Here is an 18916-nt window from a genome sequence, read left to right as displayed (position 1 = left end):
CCTAGGGAACGCTCAGGTAATGCAGCTACGCCCTACCCTGAAAGCCTCTTCAGTGCTGTACATTTTCTTTAAAATGTGAATGTTAGTTTTATTTTCCTAGTTACATTAGGCAATTACACCACACTGTGTGTCACACGTAAGGACCTGCAAAGATCTTCGTATAAATCAGTGCTGAAATTTGGGCTTAGTCTGTTCTAAATGCTGAGGTATGAGAAGGGGAAAAGAGCAGAGAGTTTGAAGGTATTTTAGAAAGCTGCTGTGAGGTTGGGAATCTTGCCCATGGTCAGTGACGCTGTGGTTAGATCAGTCGTGCGTGGCAGTGAAAAAGTAAAAAAAAAAAAAAAAAAAAAAAGATACCATCTACTATTTTTGTAATGGCTTTTCTCTTGCTGTGAGCCAAGCAGCCCATCCCAAATGGGGTGTGCTGGCAGTGTGAGGTGCCATGGTATAATTTTAGGCCTGTGAAGAAGTTTGCAGAAGGGGTGCCACTACGTTCATTTAGCAGTTGTGCAGAGTGTGTAGGAGGCTCCGTGCTAGCTAAGTCCGTGGCTCAGTGGAGATTCATGGTACAGCCTGAATTAAAGTGCAACAAGCCAAGACTGAGTGCTTATGGCTACAGATGTCCAGATCCCTTTATTTTTCCTCTTTCTATAGCCCATTTTCCCCTATTGTTCTTTTTTTCTAGGGACAAGAATTAGTTCTTTCAGCCAGGCAGACTTGGCCTCTCGCAGCATCCAGTATGTCCACACAAGTGACGTTGAAAAGCATACAGATGCCTTCACCTTTTCTGTGTCTGATGGGACAAACGAGGTAGGTCACAGCATGTTTTTTCCGTTTAGTCAGAGCAGGCTATTGATTCCGTAGGATATGCTGGAATCAGTTTTCCTCGTGTGCTTTCAAGGGAGAGCTACATGTAGCAAAGGGAATGAAGAAAAGCCGTACATCAGCTTGTAATTTGGAAGGTGGTTACCCTGTACTTCCCCTGCTGCAAGGGATGTTATGTACCACAGGGAAGAGGGAGAGGAGAGTCCTGTGAAGGGAAGGGGGAGCTACCTGAGGTGTAGGCTCATGAGACTGGTTTACCAAGATTGCAATGTCTGTTTTCCATCTGTTTACCAATTGCTCCTGGAGATCAGCTTTGATTCACTGCACTGATACAGTGCCCAGAAGTACAGTTAGACCCTTGAGAAATGTCTCCTTCCTGCCTTCTGAAAGGGAGAAATCATGGCTACAAATAGAGAGATAACGACAAAGTAGAGCGAGCAGTGGAGGAAGAAGTGCGTTTCCATAAATGTGACAGAAAGAGGAAGAAGAAATTAGTGCAGAAGGATAGAAGAGCCGTATTTACAGGATCTGAGCTTAGAAGCTCTTGTTGATTCACCAAACAAGTCCAAAATGAAGTGACCTAAGCTTAGTGGGTCACTGTGGTCTCCTTATAGTGTTACCATTTCAATGGAGTTGTGCTTTTGGTAGGCTGAATTCACTGAGAGAGGCTTTTTCTCCTGTTCCAGGTGAGCCAAACGTTTGACATCACCATAAACCCCGTGGATGACTCCTTACCTGTAGTGCAAAGCCTGGGGATGAGAGTTCAGGAAGGTGTGAGAAAAACCATCACAGAGTTTGAGCTTAAAGCAACAGATGCTGACACAGAGGTAAGGCAGGACTCCCCTTTGCCTCCGCTCTCCCTTTTTCTGTTGCACATCTGGCGTATCAGAAAAACGGGCTTGTGTTCAAAGAAAGAGATTATACTGAGTGTCATCCCCTCCTGCACATACCCTGTCTGATCACAACTTCAAACAAACCGCTTGTGGGAGGCCTGGCTCGTATATAAATAGATGAACGAACGTTCAAGCAAAGCAAAGCCCAGGCTTGAGAAATACGTACTTCATCTGGGATGTCTCTGAGACATAAACAGCAAACCTGCATGAAAAATGTTTAGAAGTTGTCATCAGAGCGAACCTTTGCCCTGTCCTACCTTCCCTCTGAACACTGTGGATTTGACCTGAGCTGAGGTCTTGATACTGAGTTTATGCTTGGCACAGATGAAAATGGCATTTCCTCCTACTCCTTCTGGGTCTGGCTTTTTTGAGAGATGAGGACAGGCAGGGCTGATGGTGAATCAATTCAGTGTGCAGTGCTGCCTGTCAGCCCCTGATTGGAAACGTTGTGCTAGGAAGACTGTCTGGATGCAGAGAGTCCTTCCCCAGGGCTCTCAAGCTGTAGGGACCTTCCTGACCTGGTCCTTAAGTTGTTTTTTGTGCCACCCTGCCTCCTTGGTGCAGGCTGAGTCAATTACGTTCACGGTCGTGCACCCCCCTCGCCATGGCCTGATCGAGCGCAGCAGCAATGGGCAGCGGTACCACCCCACCGCCACCTTCACGATGGATGACGTCTACCAGAACCGCATCAGCTACAGTCACGACGGCAGCAACTCGCTGAAGGATCGCTTCGCTTTCACTGTGTCTGATGGGACCAATCCCTTCTTCGTTGTGGAGGATGGAGGGAAGAAGGTAAGCGGACAAAGAGGGAGGCGAGAGAGACCGCAGAACTAGGTGGTTGAAGGCTGCCTCCTCTCAGAGGAGGGAGACTTGGCTGCTGTCGCCCCACTGAAGATAGGGGCTCAGTATTCTTGGCTACATGATGCCATATGCTTGTTCAGTGGTGTAATGGCAAACTTCATGCCTGCAAACTTGCCCCAGGACCTTGATCCTAACAGATCTGATGGGAGCAAGGCTGATAATATGGTGGCCAAGGCTCTGACTCCCAAAGTAACGTCCATCTCTCTGAACTTTTCTCAGGTTGTGACAGCAGCACCGCAGCGCTTCAAGGTGGACATTCTCCCTGTGGATGACGGGACACCCAGGGTTGTCACCAACCTGGGTTTGCAGTGGCTGGAGTACATGGATGGCAAGGTAACTGGTTGTCTGGGTTTGGATTAGATTGTTTCTCAGGCTGTTCCAGAAGAAGTGGCTTCACAGGAGAGCACTGTGATCCTTCAGCATTTTTAGTTTTGTGATAGACCGCAGGTGCCCCTCTGTGCTCATGGAGCATCTTGGAAAAGACAGAGGTGTGTAGGGATGCCGGCACTGCAGCTCAGCTAATCCAGGCAGTGTGGCTCCAGGGCACAAAATTGCTTCTTTCCCTTACATCAGCAGGACCGCCATTCTGGCTCTTCTTGGCTCTTGCGCAAGCTGTCCAGCTCAGTACAGCTCCTGCCCACCTCGTGGGACAGAGGTGTCCTGCCCCTTGCCCTCCTTCCCCAGGCAGTGCATTTTCAGTTTTGTTGATGGCAGAGAAGCCTTGATTATGTGCTGCAACAGCCACAGGAGAGATGTACGGCTCTCAAAGAAACATGGTACGGGGATTTCTTGCCATGATAGGCCTTTGTTTTGCTGAAGTCTAAACAAAACCCCAGGGAGTGATATCTCATGCTCATTTTTGAGGACCCAGCATTAACAGCAAAGAAGTACTTTGGTTCTTCCCGAGAAAATGATTGGAAACCATGGTATTAAGAAATTGTATTAAGAAGTAGCTACCTCAGCTCAAATTCCTGACTTTGGAAAAACCACTCCTGCAGCCTCAGGCAGTTTAATTCTTTCTCTCGGTTTCTCCCACTTTTAAAGATGTTTTCTTTTTAGAGAGAAAGCAAAAATGTGGTGGAAATGAGGCACATCTGTGTGAGGTCATTTGAAAGAGGATTAGTACAAGCTCACTAAAGCAGCATGAACTGTTGTGAGTGCAACCTTCAACTTCAGGCCGTTTGCAAAAAAATTTGGCAAAGCCAGGGCTCACCTGAGCATCAGCCCAGTTCACGGAGTGGTTTCCAGGTGAAATTGAAGGGTTTGTCATATCTTCTAGCCCCAACTAGGTAGGGCTCAGCAGTGTGCTCTGAATTTGCTTTTCTTTTAGCCCCCCCCCCCCTTTTTTTTTTAATTAAACCATATCTGAGACAGAATTTAAATCCTTCCTGTGCTGTCAAACATGATGTGGGGCATAACTTGGGCTTCACAGCCTCTGGGTGTTCAGGGCCACTCTGTGCCACATGCTCTTCAACAGCCCAGCTTCTCCCTCGTGGAGCACTGTGACAGAGGAGTGGTTGGGTTTGGGGATGAATAATCAATCAGACTTGCACTGCTGGATCTGCAGAGTTTAACTCCGTCGGTTTGGCTTTAATCCAGGCAACCAATCTAATCACTAAGAAGGAATTATTAACGACAGATCCCGACACAGATGACAAACAGCTGATCTATGAGATAACAAGCGGGCCCAGAAATGGTTATGTGGAGAACAAGCTGAAGCCAGGAACAACGGTGACCACCTTTACTCAGGGTATGGAAGACGAGCTGTATGTTGTTGCTTTTTTCCTTCAGCTGCTTCAGATTGTCAAGATAGCCTGTGTGAGGGAGAAAAAATGGTGGGAGGAGCGAAGACAAGGGGCAAAATCATATCCAGAACTTCCCTGACCTCAGGGGAGTCTTATACTGCCAAGTCAGGAGAGTGTTGCTCCTTTGGAATCTCAAAGGTATGTCCCAAAATAAGAAGTGAACTTTACTGCCGATTGAAGAAAGCCTGTAGGGTTTTTTGGATGCCAACCTGTGTCCTGTTGTATGCTCTGTTTCTCCAGACTTGTTAGAGCTAGAGATTTGGCTTGGGACAATATAGAGCAGTGCAGATTTTGCATGTGGATCTAATAATCCTAAGGTCTGGGAGATGTTTATCCAGTACCGCAGAGTAATCAGCATGTAGAAACTTCACTCTTCCAGGACTATGGGGCCCTCTATCAGCAACACGAGGTGAGGGAGTAACTCTGCTTCCTGTGCCCCTGTGTTCTTTCTGACTGCTGCCTCCAGACTCCCCCAGGCAGGCTGAGAGTGAGGTGGCAGCACAGCCGTTAGCATTTCTGCTGCTGCAGTGTGCAGAGCCTCGCACCACACCGTTAGGTCCTGTACAAATGCAGTCAGCAGTTCTGCCTGTCCCTTCTCATCAGGCCTTGCCAGCCAAGCCTGGCATCCCATGCGCTCAGAAAAAAGTGGAAAAGACCAAAGTTATTTGAATCTCAGCAACGAGAAGGAGCCCTGCTAGGACGTGCCCCCTTATAGCTGAAACATGCTGCCAGGCAAATTCCTCTTCCTTGCATTTGATCAAACCTACTTTAAATTCACCTTATTTTTGAATGAGCCATTACAGATAAAGACTAGGCAAGGGAATGACTTGTCTCAGCTTGTAGGCTGGCTTCTGCCACAGGTAAGACCATGGAAGTTAGAAAAGCTGCAGCGGTGTGAAGGGCACATGGAGGAGGTCCTGATCCCTGTGGCTGTGCAGATGTATGTGTCTGCACTGCTCGTCTGTAAAAGTACTGCTGACGTTCTGCATTAGCTCATTGGGTGTCTCCTCCCGGCAGAGGATGTGAACCAGGGCCTCGTTCGGTACGTGATGCATGAGGAGAAGGTTCAGGAGACCATGGACAGCTTTCAGTTCCTAGTGAAGGACAGCAAACCCAACGTGGTCAGTGGCAATGTCTTCCACATCCAGTGGTCTCTCCTCAGCTTTACCTCCACCAGGTAAATGCCGTGGGGTTTACAGCACTCTTCTGACAGATGGGGTCTGGTCTGGAGTGAGGCAGGCTGAGCTCTCTCATATGTGATGGACCTACAACTTAGAAATGAAATTCTGGGGCAATTACCATCGTTTGTGCCTGTGTTTCCGTGGCACCCCATCAGGACTGAAGTCTTAGTTTAGCACCACACACAGCAGTCACACTGCTGATTTCTGCCTGTGCCAGGGAGCCAACAGCAGCAGGAATCGGGAACTTGTGTGTGTGAGTGAGGAGGGTTGCCTGCCGGGTTAAACTGTGGAGCAGGGTTGTGAATAACTGACGTCTGCCTGAGCCCCTGGTTATTAGCATTCCTCGGATTTTCCATGGGGGCAGCAGCCAGCATGGGTTTATTGGTGTCCATATAAACACACAGGGTTTGCTGCCCAGCCCGAAGGTCCTAATCCCCACGGTCCCTGTAGGATTCCAGCGCCTTTGGCTTGTGGGCTAAGTGGTGCCAGTTACTTGTCTCTGCTTGGTGTGTTTCCAGCTACAACGTCAGTGAGAGTGCAGGCTCTGTGAGCGTCGCCGTGCGGCGGATCGGTAACCTCAACCAGTACGCCATCGTCTTGTGCCGCACGGAGCAGGGAACGGCCACCTCCAGCTCCGGTTCACAGCCTGGGGAGCAGGACTACGTGGAGTATGCGGGGCAGGTAGGCTGGGGGCACCGGGAGAGGGAAGGACTTGACCGTACATGCCATCAAGCCAGGAGTGAGAGTGAAGGCTGGAAGGCAGGGCGCACTGTGAAGCCGGTGGAAAGCAACAGCATGCTTTTAGGCATCATAGCTGCACTTGAAAATCAGGTTACATTTTCGCCTGGGATGCCTGGGCACTGCTGTTGTGTTCTTCTACCCTGGCAGCTCCCTTGTGTTGAGTGATTGATGCACCTTGAGGGTGAGAAGGGTGGAGAGGCAGGGCTCAGCACCTCAGAGCCAGAGCATGATGCAGATTGAACGGCCTCTGTGCTTCTTAGAAGGCTGAGAAGTGATGCAGCCAAGAAAACTAAATTGCTAGGCTGCATTTAAACATAGTAACATCTAAAATAAAAAGCACCTGAGTTGGAATTTTTAAGTCCACAAGAGGAAAGGTACTCTTAGGCAGTAACTTACTCTCATTTTGCCTTTATTTGAAGATTTGACTGCACAGTATTTGCACAAATAATTGTTAGGATTTTTCCCTCTCCCTGGCCATTTCTTCCTTTAGAGTCCTTAGAATAGAGACAGCAGCATTTCCTGAAGAATTTTTGTCTCCTCAGTGTTGTGCATGAGATCAAGTTACCTCCATCCTTCCACTTCTTTCCTTCTCTGTGCAGTTAAGGACTGTGTTAATCATCCTCAACAAAGCACTGGGAATTCATAGTGACATCTTTTTCCCCAAAGGCTCTCTTGACACTTTTCCAGGAAGCTCACTTTCCATGGTGATCAACCCTTTTTCTGCCTTGTCTTGTACTGTGTAAACCCCTGATTTTTGTAACTGTTGCTAATACGATAGAAGTATTGACGTGACTTTGAGCATATTTCTTCTTCTTTGAGCAATATTTCTTTCAATTTAAGTAGGTTTTGTGATCCTATGACCTTGAGCAAAGTTCAGAGCGTTCATGCACAAAAGCTAGCAACGCTGTTGCCTGGTAAAGTGTATGGTGCCTGTGATTTTAGAGTCCCAGTAAAGCTGACAAAAACACAGAGGAGACTATTTCCTTTCTAAAAAAATGTGTTTTATTTGCCTTCAGAAGAGGGTCCCTTTTTCCATCAGGATTTCATGTTGGCAGATATGTTTTGCAGCAGTGTTGTGGCAGATTACAAACTTCGCAGGCTTGCCTGGATAGGAATGTCACTCACGATCATGCAAAAGCCTAAAACATGACTGAGGTCAGAAGGGTGGGGGCCTGCACACTGCATTCGCTGCTGCCTTTGACCTCTGCTAGCCATTTGTCCTTGGTTAAGATCGGTGTACGGAGCTGCCTACGCACAGGGTATGTGACTGAGGCCAGGGTAGTGCAGGTAGGACAGAAAGTTTCAGACCCCAGTCCAGAGAGAGCAGCCCACTTTCTACCTTGCAGGTGCAGTTTGAGGAGCAGGAGGACACCAAGGCCTGCACCATCGTCGTTAACGATGACGAGGTCTTTGAGAGAACAGAGAGTTTCACCGTGGAGCTCAGCATGCCAGCCTACGCGCTGCTGGGGAGTGTCACCCGGGCCACGGTCACCATCACTGACGCAGAGGATGAGCCCACCCTGCAGTTCGACAGGAAGACGTACCACGTCAGCGAGAGCGCCGGTGTTCTCTCCGCTCCTGTTGAAAGAAAAGGTGGGTTGAGTCCGATCCCGCTCTGCCATGGGGGTGGATGAGGAGCCCCAGAGATGGCAGCCAACAGTAGCATATACCCTTGCCAAGCTCAGGCAAGTGACAGTTTCCTGTCAGCCAGCAAACAGCGACCCCCCACCCCCCCCCAAAAAAAAAACAACAAACACAAGTGGTGTTCCCTGGGGGGTTGTTTGTTTATGATTTTGGGAACGATTCTTTGATTTTTCAAAAGTAGTTTCATGGTACAATTGAGATGACAAGAAACAATATGGGGCAAGTGGCTTAATTTTTTTTTCTTCCCCAGCTCTGCCATTAAGATTCACCAAACATGTCAAAGCTCCATGTTTTTGGATCTATTTCTCTTCCCAGCATGAGCCTGTATTTATTTCCTGCTTCTCTGTGATCTAGATACTGTGTTTTGTATGGACCCCATCACTGTGCCATATATTCTTTCATAGGCAAAGTTAGAAGTTAGACCAAATCCAACTTTGGTGGAAGTTTAGGAGTAGGGATGGTTTCTCCCCAGCTTCTCTAGTGAATGCTGCTGTGTTGTCTAAGTGAATGCTGTATAATGTCCTTCACCAAATGGAGTAAAAGTATTTCCATAAAGCCATGTGGTTTTTTTTCTGTTGCATCTTAGGGGATACGGGCAGCACTGTGTCTGCTGTCTGCTACACCGTCCCCAAATCCGCCAAGGGAAGCAGCCCTTACATGCTGGAATCCGGCTCCGACTTCAAGTCCAGGGGGATGACGGATGACAGCCGCATAGTTTTTGGACCGGGCGTTAGCGTGTCGACGTGCGATGTCACACTGATCGATGACAGTGAATACGAAGAGGAGGAGGAGTTCGAGATCGTGTTGGCCGATGCTTCGGATAACGCACGCATTGGCAGCCGCGCTTCAGCCAGCATCTTCATCGGGGGTCCCAACGATGCCTCTACGGTGTTCCTGGGGAACGCTACGTTTGCTGTCAGTGAGGCTGCAGGTGAAGAGTGGCAGGGGCTCCCCCGGGGCTACTCTGCATCACATGGGGTGCTTGCTGTGAAAGCATGCTTTTAACAGGTTGAAGTATTAGAAAGGCTGATTTAGGGCACAGCAGCAGAAACACAGGAGATCTGCAGAGAGTTTATAATCTTTCCTCTGTCCCTGAGGGGGAGGCTGGGGGTTGTTCTCCTCAACAGCCTGTGCTCAGTGAGGTGCAGCGATGAAGGGAGAAGCACACGCTGAAGGTTGAGAAGTGGTTTTGTGATATGTGCCTGCTTTCTAATCTTGGTTCTCTTTTGTGTGCAACTGGTGATGCAGGAAACATTGAAATTCCAGTCCTCCGGCAGGGACCCGATCTCTCAACCCCCGTCTCAGTGTGGTGTGCCACTCGGACGTCAGACCCTCCGTCTGCCAGCCCGGGAATCGATTATATCCCCAGCTCCAGAAAAATAGAATTCAGGCCAGGCAAGACAGAAGAGGTGAGGACCCACTTTGTCTCCTGATGAGTCTGCCCATCTGAGGACATTTCTTGCTCGTATACGTGCATGCTCCGTATTTGCCATTTGAGTATTTTGAAAATCCTCTCAGGGCCACTTGAGAATTGTTAATGAATCTGCTAGGCACACATTTGCATCAGATCAGTGCTCCAGCCAGAGAAGGTTCAGTCAGGCCACCTCTCCTGAGATAAAGGTTGTTGCCTTTTCTGTGAAATGATATGCTGGACTTACCTACAACATTGCTGCCATCGATCAGTGAACTTAGAAAAGACCTGACATAATGACTTTACATAAGAAACCCAAAAGTGAGTGCCAGGAACGATGACAGCTTTACATCTTTAAAAGACGGTCTTCTGTTTTCCTTCTAGTTCTGCACTCTGACAATCCTGGATGATGCTCAGTACCCAGTGATAGAAGGGCTGGAGACATTTGTTGTTTATCTCAGCTCACCCCACGGAGCAGAGCTAACAAAACCCTTCCAAGCGATCGTAGCCATTAATGACATCTTCCAAGATGGTAAGTTATCCATGGCAGCTCTGTCTAGTCCGCGCTAGTCTCCTCCTTAACACCTCCACACAGGAGGAGGCTCATCCAGGTAAGGTTATTCCTAGGCTGGATTTAGTCTGTTTTCCTGTGTTTCACCCATTGCATGTGGCTGCCCTGTTTCTGTCCATGCATCACAGTCCACAAGACCCTGGAGTCTTTGGAAGTGCAGAATGAACTCTCCTGTAGTGTTCACTCCCTTCTAGCCATTATTGGCCTCCTCTGCTCGGAGCTCAGTCCTTGTTCATGATTTTCGTGGGCTGAAGTCCTCTTACTATGTGAGAATGTTTCACCTCATGTTGCCTTTCTGTTGTGTTTTAACCTCTCTCATGTTTGCTTGCTTAAGGAAAGCACACACCGTATAATCTTAACTTTGTAGTAGTCCTCTTCGCAGCTAGTAATTTCTTCCATGTCTGTCCACAAACAGTAGGATAATGCTTTGAGACCTAGCCCATACTTCGGTTGAGTCCTCACACAGTCCCTGCTCGACATGCCCCACAAACACACCATCCCTGCACCACCAGCCCTGTCTTGTTCTTCAGCACATTGGAACAGCACCAAAATGTTAGGGAAGGAACAAGTTTCAGCAGCCACTGAAAGTAGGTGACTAAGAGGTGATGAAGAGAGAGAGCTTCCTTCTGAAGGGCTGCAGGGTCTGCCAGTCCTGTGCTCTTTGGAGGGCTGATAGCAGTCACGATCACTAGTTTATTTGAAACAAAATCCTCTTCTGAGGCACAGTAAACTGCCATTTCATTCTCTGGCTGTCAGGCTCCATGCAGCAGTTCCCCAAGGGTGTATGTGCTTTGATCAGCTCTTGTCACTCTGCAAATTCAGTGCTGCCTGACGCCCTTTATTGCCTTCTGCAGTGCCAAGCATGCAGTTCACCAAGGATGCGTTCACGGTGAAGGAGAAGGAGGGTACTCTGCACATCCCCATCTTCCGCACTGGCGACCTGAGCTATGAGTCCTCTGTCAGGTGCTACACCCAGAGCCAGACCGCAGAGGTCATGGAGGACTTTGCAGAGAGGAGAAATGCAGAGGAGTCCCGCATCACTTTCTTGAAAGGGGAGAAGGTGAGCTGAACCTGCCTTAGAGGGAGAGTGAAGTACTGGTGGGAGAGGTTCAGATCTCCTGCCTGACTCTGCATTGTCAGAGGGAGCTGACAGAGGCTGTCAGAAATGGGTTCGTAGATGTGTAAGGCCACAAATCCTTCTGGTCCTGGAAATAGGACGTGACTGTGGAGGAGGTCTTTGTTTCATGATAAAACTGGTTAAAATGTAAAATGCCAATCCTCTGTGTCAGAAGGACTCAAGATCGGTGTAGCGGAGAGCTATGGGCTTGTGGAAGCTGATGTCTTCACTGCTGTCTTTCATTGTTTAACCGTGTGATTTGACCACACTGAAGAAGTAGCCTTAACAACGGAAGAGCTCTTCTTCCAGGGCAGGCAGTACTCAGACAAACAACCCTAGATAGTGAGGAAACAAGGTAGCCTTTCGGTGGCTTCAGGGAATTTATCAGTGTCTGCTGTTCTCTCCTGTTTGCTTGGCTTTAGGTGAAGAACTGCAGTGTTTACATCAGTGATGACTCTGCCTTTGAACCAGAGGAACAGTTCCAGGTCTACCTTGGTAGCCCGCTTGGAAACCATTGGAGTGGAGCTAGGATTGGGAAGATGGACGTGGCAACCATAACTGTCACCAACGACGAAGATGGTAAGCGAGGAAGCTCAACGAGGATGGAGGAGCTGCAGTGTAGGAGGCAGTTCCAAGGTGGTCAGCACGGTCTCATCAAGAATTTGCCGTTCAGTGTAGTGCACGCATGCCCTCAGTCGCGTGGTCACAGCTCTGTTTTGCTGGGTTCACTCTCATGGAAGTACCGGTCTGTGTGCTGGAGGACCACGGGCCTGTGTGTAGGACCAGTGTGGTCACTGCTGAGGGGGCTTTGTGCAGTGAGTTGGTCTTATGGGAGGGATCAAGTAACACCGAACTGAACCCACCGTTTGTCCTGTTCCCCTGCCGTTGTACAGGGAGCTGCTGTGCTTCCCCTGGGAGATGTTGCCTTCCCTCTGCAGTGCCACAGCCTGGAGCGACTCCCGGGGAAGCAAGGAGATGCAGCGTCCCCCGAGTGTGACGGGGAATGGGGCCATAGCACCATTGCGTGGCACGGGCTGAGAGCACTGAAGGCAGGGGGCTGAGAGCACTGAAGGCAGGGGGGTGGGAATCGTGTGCCATCCCCGTAGCCCAAGGCACATGTTCGATTCTTGCCCCATTCACATCCAGCCCTTACAGCTGCACTTTTGTCCCCTGCTTGCGAGCCCCTTGCTCTGCAGACATGTAAATACAGTCTAAAAGGAGCTGGGCTTGGCTCACCCCGCTTGCTGAACGCTATTCATCTGCAAACAGCCAGCTGGTGTGCAAACCTGGGGCTTTTTCTTCACCACTGTCTCTCTAGCACCCACCATTGAGTTTGAAGAAGCTGCGTACCAAGTGCGGGAGCCGCCTGGCCCGGAGGGCGTTGCTGTTTTAAATATCAAGGTGGTCCGCAGAGGGGATCAGAACAGGACCTCAAAAGTCCGCTGTAGCACCCGGGACGGCTCAGCTCAGGCCGGAGTGGATTACTACCCCAAGAGCCGAGTGCTCAAATTCAGCCCAGGTAAAGGGTCCCTGGAGGGGAGCGAGTTATTTTGTTTGTGGTATTTCCTTCGTTTTTTGTTGTTGTTTTGTTTTGTTTTGTTTTATTAATGTATTTCAAATATACTACATGAGGCCTTACCATGTGGTATTTTTTGAAGTGTGACTTTCCCTTGGGCTGTAGCCGTACGCTCTGCTACAGCTATAATTTTGTGATGCAAAGAGGCTGAACAGCTAGATGAAGGGTGCCCAGAACAGAGGAAGAAGCACTGGTACTTGGCAGGTGAGGGAAAAGTGGTCCTCAAAGATTCAGCAGAGATCTTTCAGGATCCTGTAAGAGCGTAGACCATGTTACTGAGACCAAGAAGCTGTCACAAAACAGTTCTGCCTGCTGGTGAGAGAGAGAGAGAGCACTGTTGCTTGCAGCAGAGGTGGGATATAATTTGGATCATAGATTTTTACTACAGACAGCTAATATAAGACAGGCATTATTAATCCTCAGATAGCATCTGCTAGTAAATCTATCACCTGATCAATCAGATCCGTTGTCATAGTCGGAGTTTTATGTATAGACTCCTGTGTGGAAATGGCTGAATTATTAGTAGCAATGAGCGGAAATAAAATTTATAATGAGTATTTTATCATAATGTTTCAGTGGTCGTGGCGTAGACCAGCTGTGCATTTTTTTAATGAGAACTTCAGAGCATTTTCCAATGATGAATCGAGTTCAAGTTCTCTCTGTTTCTCTTGCATTTCCTCTCACAGGTGTGGACCACATCATATTTAAGGTGGAGATCATGTCCAATGAAGACCGGGAATGGCATGAGTCCTTTTCTCTAGTGCTGGGTCCAGACGACCCAGTGGAAGCTGTTCTCGGAGACACCAGCACTGCAACAGTGACTATTTTGGATCAAGAGGCATCGGGGAGCCTGATCCTACCAGCGCCTCCAGTGGTAAGCTGCCCGTTGCAGTGGATATGATTTAGTACCCTTCAAGTACAGACTGAAAACTCCAGCGGGTTTCTAAAGTAAAATTAAGAGCTGCAATCATGTGGCAGGCTTAGAGTGTGTGGGAAAGATTGTGTTTCCTATTCCTCCCCTCAGCCCCGAGTGAATGCTGCTGTCTTGCCTCTATACAGGTCGTCACCCTGGCTGATTATGATCGTGTGGAAGAAGCAACCAAGGATGGTGCCAAGAAATCCCCTTCCCCGGGCTACCCGCTCATCTGTGTCACTCCCTGTGACCCTCACTTCCCCAAGTACGCGGTCATGAAGGAGCGCTGCGGCGAGGCTGGGATCAACCAGTCGTCGATACAGTTCAGCTGGGAAGTAGCAACCCCCACGGATGGGAACGGGGCCAGGTCGCCTTTTGAAACGATCACCGACAACACGCCATTCACCAGCGTCAACCATAAGGTGCGTGGCTAGGTATTGGCATGAAAAGGCTGCAGAAGCACATGGCGCAAGTCAGCAGAGGGCTTGGGGCAGCTCTGTCGGTCTGTGCGTTGTGTGATCGCTCATATGTGAAATTTGGCACTGAAAAAAAGTGGCTGTGCCGGAAGGGGAGCCCAACACGCTGCCGTGATCTGTAGTGCCAGCTTTCGGCGGTGCCATTGGCTGCTTCCTTTCCATCCTGCTCAGGTTGCAGGAAGGGCAGAGCTCAACTTAGGAGCCACTGTTCCTTCAGACAGTCATTTTGCTGCTTTGCTCCATGTGTGGCCTGGGACCTGTCTGTCCCTGGACTGTTCACGTCCTGCCCCACAATCAGAATTGCTATTTTCCTCTAGGTGCTCCCAGCTGTGGTGTCTCAGCTCTTCTCAGGCATCCAGGTCTGTTTCTAGACCACGCACATTCATGCAGGAGTCTGAGCCATGTCTAATGGGTGGTGCACACTTTGGTTACACAGAGATTAAGACCTAAACTCTCCTCAGATTTGGGAGTTAGCACGAGACATGGGGGCCTCTTTGGGGAAATTTATTTTCTTTTGGCTTCAGAAAACTTAGTGCTGTTTCACTGAGCCTGCTGAAAGCACTACTTCTGTTGCTGTGGGAAGCAGCTGTGAGCACTCAGACACTTGAGTAAATCCCTGGTGGCAAGGGACAGATGGAGCTTGGCAGGTCGTAAAGAGCTCAGGCTCCCTCTTCCCCTTCCATCAGTAAGTGGGCAGACTTAAGTAGCTGTAAAACACCCAACAGATTGAAGCATCTTTTTCAGCATGGGTGACGGTCACACCTGCAACCTCTGGCCAGGCAGACACTGGCACTCACATGTTCCCATTTTGCACGTGCAGGTGTCTGCCTTGCCTCTGTGCTGCCTCAAAACACCGGGACAACGTGATTTTGCTACGTTGAGATGTAATGCTGGTGCGTTTGACCCACGTGCACATTTTTCTCCCCTTGCTCCCTGCAGGTGCTGGACAGCATTTATTTCAGCCGGCGCTTCCACGTGCGCTGTGTGGCCAAGGCTGTGGACAAAGCTGGCCATGTGGGCACCCCCCTGAGGAGCAATGTCGTCACTATAGGGACAGACAGTGCCATTTGCCACACTCCCGTAGTCGCGGGGACAGCCCGAGGTTTCCAGGCGCAGTCGTTCATTGCCACTCTGAAGTACTTGGATGTCAAACACAAGGAGCATCCCAACAGGTGTGAACCTGGAGGAGGGGAGCCAGGAGACCCCACATCCCTTCACGCGCCCCCCGAACAGCGCAGGGTGCTCAGGGAAGCGCTCCCACTCTCTTCCTCACACCCTGCCCTGCCACAGGGGTGCCCTTCCTCTCAGGAAATGGGAGTTGGTGGGACAACGTGAGGGGCGGGTGTGTAGATGGGGGAATCTGGCTGTACCTAAGGATGAGATTGCCGGTGCCAGGCTTGCCCTGTCTGTGCTGCGCTGCTGCATGACGTGGGGTAGTGCACGAGGCTCCCGTGCCTGCCAGGCTGTCTCTTCTGCTGTCTCATCCGCTGTTTGTTCCAGGATCCACATCTCGGTGCAGATCCCTCATCAGGACGGTATGCTGCCCCTCATCTCCACCCTGCCGCTGCACAATCTGCACTTCCTGCTCTCCGAGTCTATCTACAGACACCAGCACGTCTGCTCGAACCTGGTCACCATCAGAGACCTTAAAGGCATCTCTGGTAATCTTAAAAGCCAGCTTTTGTTTTCTGAACCAGGGAGGAGGGAGGAACCAGTGAAGAAATGCAGAGTAGGCTCTGTCTTCCTCTGAGCTCTCCTGACATTATGTAAATAGTATTTCCTGTAACAAATAATCTTCCTGTACTAACAGCAGTGAGCAGAGTTGCCCTGTTGAAGATGAGATGCAGTGCATAGGAATGGTTAAATTACAATGGGGTTAAACAGCATTGCTGTTTGAAGAGGTTGTACGTTCACACCATGCTGGGGCTGTTCTGCTTTTCAAACCTGCCTTGCGATATCCATGCAGATGGAGAGGGATCCATGGGAAGCACATCACTGTGTCTGTGTCACTGAGGTCTGCAGTGTGGCAAAGGGAAGCAGTGAAAGCAAGTTCGTTGCTAGAGGAAGTGCCAGAGCTAGAAAAAAAAGGCAGTTTGTGTCTCTGACAGTCAGGGTAATGTGGTCCATGCTTGCTCCATGGAGGGCAGGGGGTGGTTGTACTTCACTCTCTTCATTTCATACTCAAGCTCTTCTACATTAAAACTTGAAGTTTAACTTCAACCCTTAATTAGTAGGTTTATAAGTTTGCTTTTCAGGATTGTTGCCCCATTCCTGTAACGCTTTCACTCTTGAAGATCTGTGTGTGTTCAGTTTGACCGCTGGGGTCATGGAGAGGACCCAGGAAGTGTCCCCAGTGTGTTAAAAGTCACCAACACGACCTGAGAGTGAAAATGGGACTTCAGTACATGGCCTCAAACTCTTCAAAATCTGGACTGATCAGTGTCCTGATGTCTCTTAATCCCAGAGGCAGGGTTCCTGGACGAAGTAACATATGACAGCATCGTTCTCGGCCCTGGCTATGACCGCCCTTACCAGTTTGACCCCACAGTGAGAGAGCCAAAGACAATCCAGCTCTACAAGCACCTCAACCTGAAGAGCTGCATTTGGACCTTTGATGCTTATTACGACATGACTGAATTAATTGATGTCTGCGGAGGCTCCGTAACAGCGGACTTCCAGGTGAGATGGCATATCCACAGCTCTTCCATGTAGTCCAGATCTTTGTCCATTCTCAGGCAAAGCTCCACTGTATATTCATGAACATTTACTGGGTATTTTTGCTGCTCTGCTCTGTACAACTGAAGCACATTTTTTTCCCCTTTTAGCAAGAGAAGAATAGTGCTTTGTGAAATGCACTTAATTAATTTGTTTTGGTCGGGGTGACGTGGGCTTTATTCTCTTAGAGTGCCTGTAAAATATTTTTTGTTAACATAAGGGTATACTAGAAATACAGAACATTCACACCTGCGCTCTATTCTTTTACAACTTTGACTGTATTCATAGCCAATATGAATGAGCAAAGAGCAGAGCAGAGGCCCATCAGTTTGTACTCCTCAATGGGGTTCAGTGGAGGCAGGTCATAGGAGTTTTTAGGTAATGTCTTAATTAACTACCTGACAGACCAAAAGCCAGAAACGCTCTCCTGTAAAAAACAGTAGCTTTTGCTACTAAGATGTGTCTCACTGCCCTCTCGTGGATGGATTATACGTGTACATCTCTCTCAAGTGAGCATCTCGTCTGCGTTAGATTCTTGTACTGAATTCCCAGTCAGAATGTTATGGCCAACATAATCTATTTTAATTCCTCCTGGTCTGAAGTAGATTGCTAACTTTCCCGTTATAGCTTCAGTTATTTGCACAGATCCAGAGAAGCTCTTTGAATCAAGCAGCTGCATAATTTAGTATGTGGAGACTGGCACCAGCCCCTCTGGCATGTCTCTTCTTGAGCTGTCTCGGAGGCTTGCAGAGTGCAGCTGCACTCCACAGATAAATGCTGTATGCGCAGCTGGAGAGCTGTGGTGTACCAGGTGCTCCTAGGGGCAGTTCTGAGCAAGCAGAATCGCTTATTTTTAAATGGGAAAAATTTTGAGGTGAAGTTGTGACCACAGCTCCTTTTGTCAGGTGCGTTAATGACAGTCCAGTGCTAACATTTTTGCATATCAGCTAGTTGTTTTCATTGCAAATTCCTGCATTATAATGAGTTTGGGATGCCCCAAAAGACTGCAGGCATCTTCATTTATGTGCATTGCAGGTACTCAACTCCACACACTATGGGGTCTAGAGTGATGCATATGCTCTTACCTGATCCTGGACTAGAACTTGAGCTTTCTTGCCTCTCTGGAGAAGCCCGGTGAGGGTTTCCACGACCACTTACTGAACTTCAGGTTCACAGTGGGAGCAGAGAACCTCCTAGACTCCAGGGGGAAGAGGGCTGCTTTGAGCCCTTTCCAAAATTCTGCTCTCTATTGGTCAGGGACATAACTTACATGTTTATCATCCAGTTAATGCAAACAAAAATCACTCATTTTTCTAAACAACCTTTTACAAATCTATTCCTGTTGTGTGATATGGGAGAGTAGCATTCTCCAGCCTGCTCCTGTCTGTGCCACAGAGCCCATATGATGCAGGGGTGCCGAGGATGCTCGGAGGTGCAACAGCGTGCAGTGACCCGTGCTGCTCTCCTCAATGCATGTGTGTCTCGCCCCACTACACTGCAGTCTGCAATGCGGATGCAGATGTTGTATTCCTGCAGTGAATAGTTTAGGCACCAAGGGGAAGGCAAAATGACTTGCATCTACGTGCTTTCCCTATTGGCAGAGCAGAACACGAATGAAGTGGGTGCTGTGAGTCCAGGCCAGTGACTCTCCTTTGCGAAGTGCATGACCACTTACTGGGTTTTATTGACAGGTACGGGACTCTGCTCAGTCCTTCTTAACCGTCCACGTCCCTCTCTACGTGTCCTACATTTACGTGACAGCACCGAGAGGTTGGGCTTCTCTTGAGCATCACACAGAGATGGAGTTCTCCTTTTTCTACGACACTGTTCTCTGGAGGACAGGTAGGTCCCAGGCGTTGGAAGGGGCACAGGAGAATTTCTTTGTTCTGTTTTTCGATTTTCTTAGTTTCTGCACTGCCACTGCAGTCCTGAGTTTGGGTAGTGCTCACTGAAGTAAAGGGTATGCAGGCTGAGTCCAGGAGTGCCTGCTTTTGTGAAAGCTTGGCAAGGGAGCTGTCATTGCCCCCGGCCTCTCTGTTAGTGGAAACCGTCGTCGCTAAGGCACTGCAGGAAAAGAGCTACATCTTCATAGGGGTCTCCCCAGCCAGGCCAAGGTTGCTCCCTCTGGGACATTTGGCATGATTTCTCCAACACTTTCCAGCGGCTGTGGGAACTGCAGTCGGGTCC

The 18916-nt window shown here is 49.1% G+C and overlaps 1 protein-coding gene across 1 annotated transcript in view; it reads left to right on the top strand.

Annotated features, from left to right (window-relative positions):
- Nucleotides 1–18916, top strand: part of FRAS1 (Fraser extracellular matrix complex subunit 1) — a 160441-nt gene that overhangs the window by 135089 nt on the left and 6436 nt on the right. The window contains exons 47-66 of the mRNA XM_048049754.2: nt 686–810; nt 1512–1652; nt 2283–2510; nt 2799–2912; nt 4179–4329; nt 5402–5561; nt 6084–6246; nt 7653–7899; nt 8537–8881; nt 9199–9359; nt 9746–9893; nt 10787–10992; nt 11472–11628; nt 12368–12568; nt 13312–13499; nt 13685–13960; nt 14954–15186; nt 15515–15675; nt 16479–16693; nt 18421–18571. Coding sequence (XP_047905711.2) covers nt 686–810; nt 1512–1652; nt 2283–2510; nt 2799–2912; nt 4179–4329; nt 5402–5561; nt 6084–6246; nt 7653–7899; nt 8537–8881; nt 9199–9359; nt 9746–9893; nt 10787–10992; nt 11472–11628; nt 12368–12568; nt 13312–13499; nt 13685–13960; nt 14954–15186; nt 15515–15675; nt 16479–16693; nt 18421–18571 — 3771 coding nt within the window. The remainder of the gene's footprint in view (nt 1–685; nt 811–1511; nt 1653–2282; nt 2511–2798; nt 2913–4178; nt 4330–5401; nt 5562–6083; nt 6247–7652; nt 7900–8536; nt 8882–9198; nt 9360–9745; nt 9894–10786; nt 10993–11471; nt 11629–12367; nt 12569–13311; nt 13500–13684; nt 13961–14953; nt 15187–15514; nt 15676–16478; nt 16694–18420; nt 18572–18916) is intronic.

This window comes from Anser cygnoides, chromosome 4, assembly GCF_040182565.1.
Source record: "Anser cygnoides isolate HZ-2024a breed goose chromosome 4, Taihu_goose_T2T_genome, whole genome shotgun sequence".
NCBI classification, from domain to species: domain Eukaryota; kingdom Metazoa; phylum Chordata; class Aves; order Anseriformes; family Anatidae; genus Anser; species Anser cygnoides.
Note: the sequence above shows the minus strand (reverse complement) of the source record. Positions and strands in the feature narration are given on the sequence as shown.